General features: G+C 35.7%; 1 protein-coding gene and 3 gene segments (V, D, J or C); 3 read left to right on the top strand and 1 right to left on the bottom strand.

Moving 5' to 3' along the window:
- Nucleotides 1-13,945, bottom strand: part of LOC122970054 — a 151,022-nt gene extending 137,077 nt beyond the window's left edge. Inside the window, exons 1-3 of the mRNA XM_044336156.1 lie at nt 13,389-13,945; nt 11,314-11,589; nt 4,590-4,841 (exon numbers count right to left, since the gene is read on the bottom strand). Coding sequence (XP_044192091.1) covers nt 4,590-4,841; nt 11,314-11,589; nt 13,389-13,449 — 589 coding nt within the window. The 5' untranslated portion in view covers nt 13,450-13,945. The remainder of the gene's footprint in view (nt 1-4,589; nt 4,842-11,313; nt 11,590-13,388) is intronic.
- Nucleotides 1-18,637, top strand: part of LOC122970078 — a 916,362-nt gene that overhangs the window by 674,398 nt on the left and 223,327 nt on the right.
- The window catches only part of LOC122970080, an 891,879-nt gene that overhangs the window by 689,986 nt on the left and 183,256 nt on the right, over nt 1-18,637 (top strand).
- The window catches only part of LOC122970079, an 808,187-nt gene that overhangs the window by 676,519 nt on the left and 113,031 nt on the right, over nt 1-18,637 (top strand).

The following is an 18,637-nucleotide window of genomic DNA, read 5'->3' as shown; positions in this document are numbered from 1 at the left end:
CATTGCAGCTACATATTCTCTTCCCCCCTGCTGCATGCGTAAATGCAAAGTAACAGTAAGTCAACATCACTACAATAATAATTGTAATTCTTTTTAAAGTATATTCAATTATCATATTTAGTTGTAATATGGCTACTGTGATGATTTAAAAATACAGGATAAAGAGACTGAGTATATTTTTAATAGTTATAACTATTAAAAATCTCAAAAGTCAATGCATGTCAACCTGCTTCACACTTCTGTTTTAATGATATTCATATTTTCACACACTATTGATGTTTCCCAATATTTACATAATGATGCATACAGTAAAACCGAAAGCAGCAGGAACATGACAATGAGTTGTGAGCTGCATGTTTGTGTATGAGAGATGTTGTCAATATAAATTTAGCCCAAAGCTCATAGTTTAGTCAACGTGAAAGAGAGAAAGAGACTGTTTAGCTGTGCGGGTTGTTCAGCACCTCTGTCAACCAGACCTGTTTCCTGTCAGACTGTATGAGGAAGAACACTGTTGACAGGTTGGTTTTTACCGCTCTTGTTTCTGTGTGATGGAGGATCAGAGATGATTTTCTGTTTCTGCTGTGTGTTGCTTCTGTATCTGTTGTGCTACAATGGAGAGAAGGTAAACATAGAGATGATTAAAGATATTTTCAATTCACTTCTGTTGCAACTTCATCAGTCAGCATCACACATTTAAAAGAGTGCATTATGTTTATGTTAATGGTTACAGTAATGAGGAACATGACATGTCTGTCCATGTCTTTGTCTGTTAATTATGAGGATATCTCAAAGGCTACTTCTTCAATTTTAAAGATATCTGGTAGAAAGTTGGGCCTTGGGACAATGAATGTGAGAAAGAACCAATTATAGCAATAGCACCATCATGTGGCCGTTCTGAGGCACTTCACATTTTGGCTCATGATTCAATTTGAATCAAAGCTGATACATATAATATTTGAATGAGACTGAAAAAAAAGTTATTATGACCATTTTCTATAATTTCAGTAAGTGTGACAGATCTGACATAAACTGCTATGACTCATAAATTCAAATTTAGATGACATGTGCACATTTCAACTTTAAACCATCCTGGTTCATTTGACCACATTTCACCAATAAGTGGCGCTACAGGAACATAATGAATTAAAATGGCCGTCACTCAATATTTATTTGTCTGATTCAGCCAAACTTCTGCTCAGTTCATCTTTGTACAAATCTCTGAGCTACTATAATGTCTGTGAGTGTTTGCTAGTTGATATCCAGTTATTCCTGCTGTTATAAGTAAAATCTGAAAATATTGAGTCTTTCTTGAGTTTAAAATATCATCTGACTGTAATTTTTAAAACAATATTTGCTGCTCAACATTTTCATATCCACAACTTTCAGGTCATTCACCTCTTCTCCAGGTAGTGACGGTGATGCTGATCATCAGGACTAAAGAAAGTATTACGATCACCACACGAACAGGCATCTGCCACAGGTAAGGAGAGGCTGGAAGACAAGGAAACATTCACAATCACTAATTAGTTTCTTTCATTTTAATCTTAGTGAATATTACTGTAAATCTAGTGTCTTTTCCACATACTCTGAATACATATCTTCATCTTTGAATTCATGTTTTCACATCTTGGTTGTAAGCTCTGACGTACACCTGTTACGACTTTGTTTCATCATGTGATCATACCTGTGTTTGTGTGTGCAGGTATAGTTGAAGGTGTCTTTTTATCTTCTGTGTGGGATCGTTCAAATCAAGGTTGTAGGTTTGTTTTTAACTTTGGTGGGACATTTTTTGTCGGACGGCCAAAATAGTTGTGTATGTGCACTTGGTCTCCATCTCTTTTCCTGCTCATATGTACACGTCACACACAGAAAGAGCCTGACTCTGCAAAATGTTTACTTTACTGAATATGCATTTGATGACCTGCCTGAAACCAAACTTGTATCATGAGTTTTTATTGATATAAATCTGAGACCAAAATTAATATTTAAAATTAACGTTTAATAGACCGTCACAGTAAATGTTACAAAAATAAATATATAACAGCCTGTAGTTGATGTGTTAATGTGTTTGAATGATCTGTTGTAAAGTTTTCTAACCTCACCTCTGCAGCTCTACTTTTATAATTCAACATTTAGATCTGGTTCATTTTACTCATTTACTTGTTCATTTTCTATTTGGGTTTATTGACTTATTTATTGCAGTCATAACTGTGTTTGCAGCTGGTGGTGATGTTGATCCTTCATCATCATCTGTGCAGAATAGAGAAAATATATATTACAGGGCAGAAAATGTATTTTACTACAGCTAACTGTTTAAAGAAGGTCACAAAATGATTCGGTTTTTGAAAAAGGAACAAAGTTACTTTAATATTTGTGCTGAGTCAGCAACAGTTCAAGTTCTCACAACAAAATCCACCTGAATGTTGAGCATGTTGTGTGCCCGACTTCCTACATTGAAACTGTAGTTTCACTTGAACACAGTGTTAAAACTTTCCCAGGCTCTTATATCTCTGCTACTACTAGTTTACTAGTTTTAATAAATCAGGTTGCACCATTAACTGTTAGAAATGTTTTATCTAGTGAACATTTCATGTGTAAATCGATAGCAAGGAAACATCTGTAGTGCCATCTAATAGCTGTGAAGTGTGAGGGGCCGCTGGTTCCACAAGTGTTTTTCTAGTTTTCAAAATTTTCTTTAAACGATCTCCTTGATGTTACTGAACATAGAAACTCAGGACTCTCCTGGATAAATGAATGATCCTACAGGTTTATATTCTGACCACCAGTTTACAGTTTTTACACTTAGTTTCTCAGAAATCATGTTTTGTTTGTGATTTTGGTGGACAGCTAAGAATACTACAATACCCATGAGCCTCAGCTGCTGTTGCTATGGAGAAGAAGCCTTTGGCTCTGTGGATTGTAAAATCAATTTGTCAACACTGAAATCTTTGGCTTCTGCCTGCTGTTAGCAGTGCACATGAGTGGATTTTAAGCTCAGTGATTGGCTGTTTCTTGCAGAAATGCACTTTGGGAGTCGTAGTTAACTTCTACCTTGAAATATTTATGTACACAGTCAACTTTTTATCTTTAATTGTTCACCTTTTTCTGGTGATTTAACCATCCAAGTGGTAGAAGTGCTCAGTGTAACATTGTCCGTGAGAAAAATGAACAGAATTTTTACCTCCGGAACCAGGAACGCCAAAAATATCTCCTCTAATTTTGCAACTCTATGAGAAACAGCCGACTATGTAAACAGGAAGTGACTGTAGCATCATGAGCTGTAACATAACTTCCAACAATAACAGTTTTAGGAGCCAAAAGATAAAATAAACTGAACTGCGAATCCTTTTTCAATGTAGGTGTGACACAACGAAAACCACCTGAATGTTGAGCATGTTGTGTGCTCGACTTCCAACATTGAAACTATAGTTTCACTTGAACACAGTGTTAAAACTTTCCCAGGCTCTTATATCTGTATCTGTTTGTTTAATTACTGCATTTAAAGTGTTTTCTGTTGTTTTGTTCGTTCAGATCAATCACCTTTTAATCAGTTTAATTTAACATTTAGATCTGTTTTCATCTTACTCTCTCCCTCGTCCGTTTTCTTAGTTTTTGGTGGTGCAGTTGTTGTTGTTGTTGGTGATGTCCTGTTTTCTTCTGTGTGAGATGGAGGAAATAGATACAACAGGGCAGCAAAAGACATTTTACCACAGAAAGTTATGAAATCATTCATCAGTTGTGAAACAGGAAATAGGCGATGGCCAGTTTTGTGGTGAGTTATCAAGCAGAGCAAATGTTCTCATGACTTAAAGCACTTGAATGTTGAGGATATTGTTTCTGTTTAATTTGAAGCAGCATTAAAGTTTCTCTCTTATTTGAACTGGTCATATTTGTTATTGTTCAGCCTTGTGTGTCATTATATTTCTGCATATAACTCTCTGTAACACCAGGCTAGCTGTTTCCATCTGTTTCCAGTCTTTATGCTAAGCTAAGCTAACCGGCTGCTGGCTGTAGCTTCATGTTTAATGGACAGATATGAATGTGGTATCGATCTAAGTGGTGGTACCAGTTTTTCCTTTCATTTGTCACCCGTCTGTATTTTACATATACAGAATATACGTTGCCTGTAAAAAGTTTTCACCCCTCTTGGAATTTTACATGTCTTTTCACACCCATCAATAGAAAATACTCTTATGTGTCAAAGTAGAAACAGATCTCTACAAAGTGATCTAAATTAATTACAAATATAAATACATCATCTGTTTTATTTGTAAAATATAGATCTGGAAAGACACTTGTAACTATCACATTCAAATAAATGTAGTGGAGTAAAAAGTACAATATTCTCCTCTGAGATCTAGCGGACAGGAAGTAGAAAGTAACATCAAATGGTTCCTAAAAACTGTATTTAAGTAAATGTACTTAGTTACATTCCACCACTGGTTGATCTTCTCTTCTAACTCTCAGTAAGAAAGTTAAACATGTTAATAAATTTCCCAAAATGTCAGATTATTCCTTTAAATAACTTCTTCTCTGTGCTTTACCTGCCTTCATATTTTTGTGTGTGTCTTTGAGTTCTTGTGTCTCACCTCTCTCAGACTGATCACCTTTGCTCACGTTTAGATGTGCAGCTGGTTTTCCATCACAGTAGTACAGTCCAGAGTCACCAGGCTGCACGTCTGGTATATTCAGATACTTGTCAACAGCTGAAACATGACGACTGATTTGTTGTTGTTTTCCATCAATCTCTCTGGTCCATGTTGGAACATGTGACCCTCCAACAACATCAGGACATGTCAGAGTGACGTTGGACTTCTCTGCAATACTGACTGTTGTTGTTCCTGTGAGCAACAAACATTAAGTTAGTAAAAACCAAGATTCATGTTTTATAACATGCCATCATAAACACATGTATTCATGATAAAGTCAGTGACACATGGAAGAGTTTTGTTCCAAAACAAGATTTTCTTTGATAAACTAACTTCTGTTTCTACACAAAGTGGAGAATTGTTACAGTCACTAAAAGTTCTCTTACTGTATTGATACCTAACTTAAAGCTGCACTAATATATTGGCTGATATCAGCTTATCAGACTGTTTGTGTCGGCCACTAATTAACAGAAACATCAGTACAGAAATATGACAGATAAATAAAGGTTTGAGGTCATTTAGAAACAGTTTCTGCACTGATGAGTTTATTTTTACACTGCAAAGTGTCCTGTGCAGAACACACTGTGATCACACTTTGAAGTGATGATTATTGAAAATGTTATAATCTTATATATATCTAATATGTCAACTGTGTTTCCATTAATCTCTCTGCTCCACATCACTTTACCCTCCACAGAGTGAGAACAACACAGAGAGACTTGTTGCTCCTCTTTGACTATTTGATGGATTATTTGTGCAAAATAAACACAGTTTACAAGAACTAAACATCCATTTTCAGAATGTCAACATTTCTAATATTGCAAAGAAGTGAAAAGTTGTTTTCCATCAGAGTCAGAATCACATTTAACTGTCGAGTGCAAACTGCTAATCATGAAAAAATGTGATCATACCTGTGTTTGTGTGTGCAGGTGTAGTTGAAGGTGTCTTTTTATCTTCTGTGTGGGATCGTTCAAATCAAGGTTGTAGGTTTGTTTTTAACTTTGGTGGGACATTTTTTGTCGGACGGCCAAAATAGTTGTGTATGTGCACTTGGTCTCCATCTCTTTTCCTGCTCATATGTACACGTCACACACAGAAAGAGCCTGACTCTGCAAAATGTTTACTTTACTGAATATGCATTTGATGACCTGCCTGAAACCAAACTTGTATCATGAGTTTTTATTTATATAAATCTGAGACCAAAATTAATATTTAAAATTGACATTTAATGGACCGTCACAGTAAATGTTACAAAAATAAATGTATAACAGCCTGTAGTTGATGTGTTAATGTGTTTGAATGATCTGTTGTAAAGTTTTCTAACCTCACCTCTGCAGCTCTACTTTTATAATTTAACATTTAGATCTGGTTCATTTTACTCATTTTCTTTTCAGGTTTCTTGATGTGACTTATTTATTGCAGTCATACCTGTGTTTGCAGCTGGTGGTGATGTTGTAGAAGTTGTTGTAGGTGATGTTGGTCCTGTATTATCATCTGTGCAGAACGGAGAAAATATATATTACAGAGCAGAAAATGTATTTTACTACAGCTAACTGTTTACAGAATGTCACAAATTGATTCAGTTTTTGAAAAAGGAACAACGTTACTTTAATATTTGTGCTGAGTCAGCAACAGTTCAAGTTCTCACAACAAAAACCATCTGAATGTTGAACATGTTGTGTGCTCGACTTCCAACATTGAAACTATAGTTTCACTTGAACACAGTGTTAAAACTTTCCCAGGCTCTTATATCTGTATCTGTTTGTTTAATTACTGCATTTAAAGTGTTTTCTGCTTTTTGTTCTTCTTTGAGATCTTGTCTCTGGGCTCTCAGATCAATAAAAGCTTTTAATCAGTTTAACAATTCAACAGTTAGATCTGTTTCATTTTACTCATTTTCTTTTCAGGTTTCTTGATGTGACTTATTTATTGCAGTCATACCTGTGTTTTCAGCTAGTGGTGATGTTGATTCTTCATCATCATCTGTGTAGAATAGAGAAAATATATATTACAGGGCAGAAAATGTATTTTACTACAGCTAACTGTTTACAGAATGTCACAAAATAATTCACAGTTTTTGAAAAAGTAACAACGCTACTTTAATATTTGTGCTGAGTCAGCAACAGTTCAAGTTCTCACAACAAAATCCAACTGAATGTTGAACATGTTGTGTGCTCGACTTCCAACATTGAAACTGTAGTTTCACTTGAACACAGTGTTAAAACTTTCCCAGGCTCTTATATCTCTGCTACTACTAGTTTACTAGTTTTAGTAAATCAGGTTGCACCATTAACTGTTAGAAATGTTTTATCTAGTGAACATTTCATGTGTAAATCGATAGCAAGGAAACATCTGTAGTGCCATCTAATAGCTGTGAAGTGTGAGGGGCCGCTGGTTCCACAAGTGTTTTTCTGGTTTTCAAAATTTTCTTTAACAATCTCCTTGATGTTACTGAACATAGAAACTCAGGACTCTCCTGGATAAATGAATGATCCTACAGGTTTATATTCTGACCACCAGTTTACAGTATTTACACTTAGTTTCTCAGAAATCATGTTTTGTCTGTGATTTTGGTGGACGGCTAAGAATACTACAATGCCCATGAGCCTCAGCTGCTGTTGCTATGGAGAAGAAGCCTTTGGTTCTGTAGATTGTAAAATCAATTTTGTCAACACTGTAATCTTTGGCTTCTGCCTGCTGTTAGCAGTGCACATGAGTGGATTTTAAACTGAGTGATTGGCTGTTTCTTGCAGAAATGCACTTTGGGAGTCGTAGTTAATTTCTACCTTGAAATTATTATATACACAGTCAACTTTTTATCTTTAATTGTTCATCTTTTTTCTGGTGATTTAACCATCCAAGTGGTAGAAGTGCTCAGTGAAACATTGTCTGTGAGAAAAACGAACAGAATTTTTACCTCCGGAACCAGGAACGCCAAAAATATCTCCTCTAATTTTGCAACTCTATGAGAAACAGCCAACTATGTAAACAGGAAGTGACTATAGCATCATGAGCTGTAACATAACTTCCAACAATAACAGTTTTAGGAGCCAAAAGATAAAATAAACTTAAATGTGAATCGTTTTTCAATGTAGGTGTGACACAACGAAAACCACCTGAATGTTGAACATGTTGTGTGCTCGACTTCCTACATTGAAACTGTAGTTTCACTTGAACGCAGTGTTAAAACTTTCCCAGGCTCTTATATCTGTATCTGTTTGTTTAATTACTGCATTTAAAGTGTTTTCTGCTTTTTGTTCTTCTTTGAGATCTTGTCTCTGGGCTCTCAGATCAATAAAAGCTTTTAATCAGTTTAACAATTCAACAGTTAGATCTGTTTCATTTTACTCATTTTCTTTTCAGGTTTCTTGATGTGACTTATTTATTGCAGTCATACCTGTGTTTTCAGCTAGTGGTGATGTTGATTCTTCATCATCATCTGTGTAGAATAGAGAAAATATATATTACAGGGCAGAAAATGTATTTTACTACAGCTAACTGTTTACAGAATGTCACAAAATAATTCACAGTTTTTGAAAAAGTAACAACGCTACTTTAATATTTGTGCTGAGTCAGCAACAGTTCAAGTTCTCACAACAAAATCCACCTGAATGTTGAGCATGTTGTGTGCTCGACTTCCTACATTGAAACTATAGTTTTACTTGAACACAGTGTTAAAACTTTCCCAGGCTCTTATATCTGTATCTGTTTGTTTAATTACTGCATTTAAAGTGTTTTCTGCCGTTTTGTTCGTTTAGATCGATCACCTTTAATCAGTTTAATTTAACATTTAGATCTGTTTTCATCTTACTCTCTCCCTCCTCCGTTGTTGTTGTTGGTGGTGGTGCTTGTACAGTTATTGTTGCTGTAGTTGTAGTTGGGGTTGTTGGTGGTGGTGTCCTGTTTTCTTCTGTGTGAGATGGAGGAAATAGATACAACAGAGCAGCAAAATGCATTTTACCACAGAAAGTCATGAAATCATTCATCAGTTTTGAAACAGGAAATAGGCGATAGCCAGTTTTGTGGTGAGTTATTAAGCAGAGCAAATGTTCTCATGACTTAAAGCACTTGAATGTTGAGGATATTGTTTCTGTTTAATTTGAAGCAGCATTAAAGTTTCTCTCTTATTTGAACTGATCATATTTGTTATTGTTCAGCCTTGTGTGTCATTATATTTCTGCATATAACTCTCTGTAACACCAGGCTAGCTGTTTCCTTCTGTTTCCAGTCTTTATGCTAAGCTAAGCTAACCGGCTGCTGCCTGTAGCTTCATGTTTAATGGACAGATATGAATGTGGTATCGATCTAAGTGGTGGTACCAGCTTTTCCTTTCATTTGTCACCCGTCTGTATTTTACATGTACAGAATATACGTTGCCTGTAAAAAGTTTTCACCCCTCTTGGAATTTTACATGTCTTTTCACACCGATCAATAGAAAATACTCTTATGTGTCAAAGTAGAAACAGATCTCTACAAAGTGATCTAAATTAATTACAAATATAAATACATCATCTGTTTTATTTGTAAAATATAGATCTGGAAAGACACTTGTAACTATCACATTCAAATAAATGTAGTGGAGTAAAAAGTACAATATTCTCCTCTGAGATCTAGCGGACAGGAAGTAGAAAGTAACATCAAATGGTTCCTAAAAACTGTATTTAAGTAAATGTACTTAGTTACATTCCACCACTGGTTGATCTTCTCTTCTAACTCTCAGTAAGAAAGTTAAACATGTTAATAAATTTACCAAAATGTCAGATTATTCCTTTAAATAACTTCTTCTCTGTGCTTTACCTGCCTTCATATTTTTGTGTGTGTCTTTGAGTTCTTGTGTCTCACCTCTCTCAGACTGATCACCTTTGATCACGTTTAGATTTGCAGCTGGTTTTCCACCACAGTAGTACAGTCCAGAGTCACCAGGCTGCACGTCTGGTATATTCAGATACTTGTCAACAGCTGAAACATGACGCCTGATTTGTTGTTGTTTTCCATCAATCTCTCTGGTCCATGTTGGAACATGTGACCCTCCAACAACAGGACATGTCAGAGTGACGTTGGACTTCTCTGCAATTCTGACTGTTGTTGTTCCTGTGAGCAACAAACATTAAGTTAGTAAAAACCAAGATTCATGTTTTATAACATGCCATCATAAACACATGTATTCATGATAAAGTCAGTGACACATGGAAGAGTTTTGTTCCAAAACAAGATTTTCTTTGATAAACTAACTTCTGTTTCTACACAAAGTGGAGAATTGTTACAGTCACTAAAAGTTCTCTGACTGTATTGATACCTAACTTAAAGCTGCACTAATATATTGGCTGATATCAGCTTATCAGACTGTTTGTGTCGGCCACTAATTAACAGAAACATCAGTACAGAAATATGACAGATAAATAAAGGTTTGAGGTCATTTAGAAACACTTTCTGCACTGATGAGTTTATTTTTACGCTGCAAAGTGTCCTGTGCAGAACACACTGTGATCACACTTTGAAGTGATGATTATTGAAAATGTTATAATCTTAAACCAGCAGTCAGGTGTCCATATGAACAGTGAAAGAGGTTTTCCTCACTGTAATCATTCCTCCTGTTCATACTGGATATTAAATGATCCTTCAAATGTGCTTTCAATGGAAGTGATGGAGGCCAAAATCCACAGTGTGTCCACACAGTCATTTAAAAGTCTCTGTGAAGCTTCTATTCAGCTTCATCAGTCTGAGTTAGTCATATCAAGTGGATATCTGACACATTTACAGTCTTTTTAGCATCAAATTCCCTCTTTGTGTTTCCTCGGACAGTGTTTCCCTGTTGAGCTGCAGGTGGAAGTATAGTAACAAAAAGAGGAACTTTGGCACTAAAAAGACTGTAACGTTGAAAGATATCTACTTGATTTGACTCATTTGGACGCTGAAGCTTCATATTAGCTTCAGATAAACTTTGAAATACATTTTTACACAGAAGGAGGACTGTGGATTTTGTCCTCCATCACTTCCATTGTAAGGTCATTATGAAGGGATCTTCTAATGGTCAGTATGAACAGGAGGAATGATTACAGCAAGAAAAACAGCTTTAATGTTCATTTGAGCTCCTGACTGTTGGTTATAAGTTCCTAAATGAGGTTTTAGAGAAAAGGACTTAATTCAGGTGTTTGTTTCCTGTGTGACTCTACATGAACAAGACGACCTGTTCCTTTAAAAGGAAAAGAACAATAGAAATGACGTATTAGAGAACTTTAAAAAGATATTTTTCTTCACCGACCATAAAAAGCTGTTTATTAATTTACCACAAACAAAGTAAAGCACATCACGTAAAAAAATACAATAAAATGACGAACGCATAAAAATACACAGAAATATTTAAGTAACTACAGTAACAAGAAGTTAATGTTATAAATTAATTCGGCCTCTATTCTTAACAGTCAGTGTGAAATTAAAACCTGGTTTTGAGTTATGAAAGTAATAAGTAATGATGATGTTATTTCTTACAATATATTTGTTATTGAAGTTAAAACCACATTTACCTTTGAAATGCATCATTTCATTAATATGTCAATGTATGTATTTAATCACAGTTTAGAAGATGAAAAGTGAAGCACAGAGACGAGACTTTGAAACAGGAAGAAACAGGAAGCAGAACAACTTTGACAGAGTTTGATGTTACCTGATGGGATCACCGTCAGTTCCACAGCTGCTTCATTGTTACACAAGTATTTTCCAGAGTCTGAGACAGCAACTCTAGAGATGTGCAGTGACTTATCATGGGTTGAACCGTATCGTTTGTGGGGGTCATTGAATCTTTGCTCTCCGTCACCATCAACTATTAATATGTCAACTGTGTTTCCATTAATCTCTCTGCTCCACGTCACTTTACCCTCCACAGAGTGAGAACAACGCAGAGAGACTTGTTGCTCCTCTTCGACTATTTGATGGATTATTTCTGCAAAAGAAACACAGTTTACAAGAACTAAACATCCATTTTCAGAATGTCAACATTTCTAATATTGCAAAGAACTGAAAAGTTGTTTTCCATCAGAGTCAGAATCACATTTAACTGTCGAGTGCAAACTGCTAATCATGAAAAACATGAAGACCTTAAAGCATTACTGCACTTCACTTTTAACTTCTGACTTTACATCATTCACACCATCAGCTAATGTGTGTGTGTGTGTGGTGGGGGGGCAGTGGTCACAATGCACTGCAACCTTACATGTGGTTTTGTGTGCGTGCACATTTGTGCACCACCGTCTTTTGTCACTGTGTGAGTCTGTAGATATTTTTAGATAATTTTTAGATCATATAAATATATGTAGGTTAGACTATGTTTGCACCTTCATATTACTGTTCATCTCTTTTTACTATCAATATTAATGTTTGTTTAAAATATGTTTATTTATATGGTCATAGTGTATGTTTTATATAATGTAATATATATATATATATAAATTGTATATATATGATATAATATTTTTATTTTTGATTTCCTTTTCATCTTTATTACTATTTCTATCTTTAATCTTAGCAGTTATAAGCTAATCTAGGAGGGCCTAAACTGCATTTCACTGCACATTGTATTGTTTGTTTTGTGTACGTGACCAATAAACAACTTTGAACTTGATTTATTCAAATACATGAATATGACAATGAACCTGAACGTGTTTCAACAAATCACTAAAATCTCTATAAAATACTTTATACATCAGCTAAATTCACTGTATGGAGAAACTGACCTTTACCTTCAGACTACGATATGAACAATATGTAAAATACTGGAAACAATGGACAACATACTTTATATGTAAAAAGTAAAAGTAAGTAAATGTATTTGTACAGCAAGTGCTTTACAAGCACGTAATGCAATATACAAAAAAGAAAGATTCATAGCAGATGAAGTGACCACCCAAGTCACGTGATTAAATAGTGCAAAACTAAAAAACACAATAAAACCATAAAATACTGACCTGGTGCTTACAGGTTACCCTGCCTGTCTAAACGAGTTTGTCTTTAGCTGCTTTTTAAATGAATCCACAGAGTCAGCAGACTGTGAGGGAGCAGGCAGAGCGTTACATAGTTTAGATGCTACGACTTCAAAAACTCGATCACCTTGAGTCTTAAGGCGTTTGTGTGAGACAGACAGCAAGCATGACTGTGCAAAGCTCTGTAAGTAAGAATGAGAATCTTAAGGAGGAACTAAGTTAGATTTCTTTAATATGGACTGGATAGTAGCAGCTTAAAATAGGACAGGAAATAATTATCAATACTTCCTATAAGATGTATCATGCTGCACTCTTTTAGCCTGAACGGGATCCTAAATGTGACAGAGGCAACCTTTACTGGAACAACAACCAGAACCTCCGTCTCATCAGCACTGAGCTGTAACAACTTTTCTGCCGTCCAGTCTCTAATAGCGTTCAGACAGTCGAGGAGCCTGGGAGTGTAGATACAGGCCTCTAGTTCTCTGGCAAAGCAGGAACTAAGTTAGATTTCTTTAATATGGGCTGGATAGTAGCAGCTTAAAATAGGACAGGAAACATCCCGAAGACAAAGAAGAATTAACAATAGCTTAATTAATTAATTAATTAATTATCAATACTTCCTATAAGATGTATCATGCTGCACTCTTTTAGCCTGAAAACACCAGTAAAAATAAAGAGTTGCACCACATTCATCACTCACTCTATGACATGAACAAACATGAACATTATTATTAAAGCTGATGAAAAAGAGTAAAGTTCTTACCTGCTGTCACATTACAGCCCAGAACTAAAGCTAACAGGCAGCTGCAGATGTTCATCCTCATCCTCCAACAGACTGAACCACAATGAACAGAGACAGTTTCTATCTGAGAGAAGAACAGGAACTCAGTGTATACGTGTGTTCATCTGACTTTAAAGGCTGCACTCTCACCTCTCAAATATCTTTCTTTCTCTTTCTTTGTGGTTAATGAACACTGATGAGGAAACTCTAGTGTGAATAGTGTGATCATGTTTCACACGGACAGTTCCAGGACATGAAAGTAACTCAAATGACTTTATTACATATTAGTTATTATTGTTTTTAAACTGAGACTGAGAGACTTTAAAGTTTTACTCGCTGATATTTTTTAGTTTTTTGTTTTAATGTGTGTGTGTGTGTGTGTGTGTGTGTGTGTGTGTGTGATGGTTGTTTTGTGTGAATGAACTGTCTTCTTGTGATCTTGTATGTATGTAATTTGTTCTCAGGTCTCTTGCTGAAGAGATTTTGGTCTCAATGTGATTTCCTGAACAGATAAAGATGAACTAACTAACAAATTAGATTCACAGATCTTTTAAAACATTTTTTAATTCATTTGTTTGCAGATTCCTTCTTTTTAATTTTAGGAAAGTGATGATTTGATTTGTACACAAAGGCATTCACATATTATAAAAACACACTTTTACCTACATACAGTATGTTCCAACACTGTCTCATAAATTACCTTCATGTACGACTTAATAACAGCAAATATAAAATTGATCTGATGAATCTATGTCCAATATTTACTCTCTTTTAGCTTTGGTTATTTCTCCTTGAACTCCTGAGAACAATATCTGGCTCTTTATCTCATCACCATTGAAAGACTAACGAGCAGGTCAAAGAAACTCAAACTAATCAACTTAAAATCATTGAAAGACAGGTGATCTGAACAATGAGAGCTGCCGAAGAAAGAAAGAAGAAACCAAACCACCACATTCTGGGTGAACACAGTCCGAGACAGATGCAGCTGAACTTTCCAGCCAGATATCTAACCACACAGAGACCACTCGAGCACAGAAGCTGTTCAGCAGCAACCATATATCTTGATTTAGAGGAAACATGACGTGCTTCCTGCATGACAAACCTCTCAGTAAGGGGACATTTTTTCTAATCCCCAGAACTTTAATCTGATCTGGTGTCATAACAGAGAAGCAGTGACACTGATGCAGGCGGTCGGGTCACTAATGCTAAATACAGACACACTGATGGTGTTTTCACAATATCACAGAAAAACTGCTTTTGTGTTCATCTTCATCATTGTGTTTGTGGTTTGTTGCGACGGCTCTGCGCAGGTGCACCAAAAGATCAAATGTGTTGAACTTTGACCCCAGTTGAACTAACCTTTGTAGATGCTGTTGACCACTGCTTGAACTGAAAGATGGACTCAAGACAAATTACTTTTGTTTTTGAATTTCCAGAACTGGACAATAACAAACCCGACCTCATATCAAGACCAGACAAAAAATATATTTGCTTTGTGAAATATCAGCAAGCAGATGTTGCCTCGTTTGGGACTGTCTCACCCACTGTGTGGGAGACAGAGAGCTCAATCAAATTATCCAATATCCTTATTTTCAACAATCATTGTTTTGCAGCAAAACACTTAACTCTGATCCAGGAAACAAGGTGGTTCAATAGTGTTAAAAGGAAAATCACACATAGAACATGAAGCAGAAATGACTCCTACATAAGTTTATTAGTAATCGGTGCACAAAAATAGAAATGGGGAAGGATGTGGAACTCTAGTCATTGGTGTGTAGTGCAGAGTTGGGTGGAGAGTATGTGTGAAGTGCGACATCATGCAAAGGAAAAACAAACAACAACAAGTCTGCACAATCCTCTGAATTTATTCTACTGTATTCAGAAATTTCCAGATCTGCATCAAAATGCACAAAGTGAAAGAAAATGATGCTGAGCAGCTGATGGTGACTGATGATTGTTTGGAGAAAAGTTCACTTCTGTCCAGGAATATTAGAGCTCAGTTTGTACAAGGATGAATTGTGCAATCTGTCATGTAGCTGTAGCATCACCCATAGAGGAAATGCCATCAACTACACTACTGCTACACAAACATATTTAAATGGCTTTAATGGCTCAGTGATCATGACTCAGACTTACTAAAAGTTTGCACAATTACTGAGGTGTTTTCCACAAGTATTGAATGTAATTCAGATGCATTTTAATACATTTTATATTATTCATTTACATCTTGTTTTATATAACAAACTGGCAGATGAATGCTTCTCAAATCACTCGGAAAGAAAGGGAATAATTGGATGTGTTTCCCAAAATGTTGATCTATTATAAATAACAAAAAATCAATAATTCTAATGCATTTTCACATTATATACAGCATTTATAAACATGTCATTTTAAATCCAGACAGTTGTCCTCCAGGTGTTGAAGGCAGTGCTGACGATGATGATGATGAGAAGAGGATTGCAATTATTATAAGAAGAAACACCGGTCACAAGAAAGGAGCATCTGGAAGATAAGTGAACATAATCACAACCTCATCAGTCGTCAAGTACAAAGATGTGCAGAGTGAAAAACAAGATTCATGTCTTATAATTCATTATTATCTGCTGTCATGCATTCAGGATAAAGTCAGTGGCTGAGTGAAGAGTTGAGGGAAAACCCAGCTCAGGAATAACAAGGGAATAAGAGGGTAATATCTTGTGAACTACAGGGTAATACAGGTAATACAATTATGTACTTTGATGACAAAGGACATATAATATAACAGAGTAATAAGCCAAAGATAATGAAGTAAACATTGTGTTTTGATTCTCATGTCAACCTGTGGTAGATAAAAAAACATGTTACGAACTGAAAGCTGCAAAACTTAACATAGATGAAAGGTGTTTTGTGATTTTGGAGACTGTGTGCCCTGCATCTGCGTCTGCATCTGCGTCTGCATCTGCATCTGCATGTGCAATAAGAGCTGGTCTGAGCAGGATTTATCGCAAATGTAATTTTATGCCAAAATAAGCATCAAAACTGAACTGCGTCAGCTAATAAACACAGTCTCAGCTGCTGCTCTCCTCCCACGTCGGCTGAAGCAGCTCCTTTGGTGTCCAGAAATGACCAAACAGGCACAGATGCAAAAAATAGACTTATGTTGGATGAAAACTGCATAAAGACTGCATTTACCTGCCGCTGGGCTTGTGCCAGCAGGAAAATAGGGACCTCAGTATAATTACCATGAATCAGGGCTGGAAAATGAACAAACACATTTCCTCCAAATTCTATAGTTATACTCCTTTTGAGACTAAACATTAAAGTTATTACCTGGAAACACTGGTAGTATTTTCTGCATAACATTCACTAATCAGTGATGTAAAATGCTGAACTACCAGTTTCTACTTCATTTCTGGTTCTGCTATGGAGCCTCTTAACATCCACCCTTTTTTTGGAATTTTCACCCATGTGGCATACCCGAATGGAAACGCTTATAACAGAAGAACTGTGAGGCATGATGCATGTATTAGGCTTCATTTGAAAGGTAATATCTTCTAGTTCCTGGAAATGTGCTTGATTAGCATGTAGCTAAAACACAACCGAAACTACAACAGTTCAAATATGGCTCAAAAAAGTGTTTTTGCTCCTCATCTATAATGAGTCATATTGGAATAACAATAACTAGGACATGCTTTATGCCAGAACTATGCAAATCACCACATATTTTCTACATCTTGTCAACCACACCTGGATAAAATTCCAGACCTCTAGACCTGATGGGATCGAGGGAGTTTTTAGTTTGTGTTGTCACTGGTGTCCCCGAACCTCTCCAAAATGTCTCCTAGTGGCCAGATTGTGTCAATTGTTTTTACTCATTACTGCGGTTCTTACAGCAAAACTATTGTGTGTGTTTCCAGGTCTGAAATAATAGATTTTACATTATGTTTATTGTGAATGTGATGATATTACACTGATATTATTATATGAGTATTGTGAGACCATGGAACTAATTATCACCCCTCTATTTCCTTTTTGCTGATAGTATTATGCCACCTAGTATTACGTCTACTGATAGATTTTACAATTACCTTATTACTGAGTAAATATTAACTCTGATAAAACCTGATGAACTGTTGTTAAACCATTTTTACCTTGAGATGTTTTTTATACATTATTACCCTCCTGTTTTGATATCAGCACGATTTAACCAGGTTATTACCAGAGTATTACTGAGACGATTTCACCTCCTTATTATCTTGTTATTACTGAGCTTGAATGTAAAGTGTTTATGAGTTGAACTCTGAAACGAGATCTTATTTGAGACACTAACACCTGCAGTGGATGACACTTACTTACTGACGCTTGACTTAAAGATACTCTGTGAATTTGTTACAGCTCACAGTGAGCTGAGAGAATTTTACAAACACAACAAATAACTGCTCGATTACAGTAACAGCAGTAATGATTAATTTTAAAGTTATGAGTCATATATGCATCCTTTTTATGCTGCACAATATTTTGATACAACATAAAATTTTTCACAATAAACTTTAAACAACATATGCAACATTTACAAATCAAACCTTACAATTGTTAAGTGGAAATTAGATTTTTTAAAGATTGTTTTTGATTCAGAAAAAAAACTTCTAATAAAGTTTAATGTTACCTGATGGGATCACTGTCAGATCCGCGGCTGGTTCTTCGTTACAGAAGTATTTTCCAGCATTTGAGAGAGCAGCTCTGTGAATGTGCAGCGACTTGTCTGCTAAAGAACTGTATTTCTTATAAGGATCATGAACATGTTTTATGTCTCTGTCGCCATCGACTGTCAGTACATCTAATTTGATTTTGTTTCTCTCTCTGCTCCACGTCACTTTACCCTCCACAGAGTGAGGACAGCGCAGAGTGATTGAATCCTTCTCCTCGATTACTTCATGGATTATTTGTGTAAAAGAAACCCAGATTGCAGTGAAAATATCGAACACAGTATTATTAGTAATATTATGAGAAAGTCCTGTCTACTAGATGGTTTAATAACAGTCAGAATAATATTTAAATGTCAAAATTGAGCAGTGAGCAAACATTGAAACTGACTTTGTGTCTCTTTCTAAAGAGGAGATGGATCAACTTTTAACTAATGGCTTTACTGATGGTTAATAAATAATCTACTAATGCTTTACAGATCAGTTATAAGACAGTAATGAGAGCAACTTTGCCAAAAACATCCCTTTGGCTGGTGTTCATCCTCACTC

The sequence above is a fragment of the Thunnus albacares genome, chromosome 19, assembly GCF_914725855.1.
Source record: "Thunnus albacares chromosome 19, fThuAlb1.1, whole genome shotgun sequence".
Classification (NCBI taxonomy): domain Eukaryota; kingdom Metazoa; phylum Chordata; class Actinopteri; order Scombriformes; family Scombridae; genus Thunnus; species Thunnus albacares.
The sequence above is the reverse complement of the archived record's forward strand: the minus strand, read 5'-3'. Positions and strand labels throughout refer to the sequence as shown.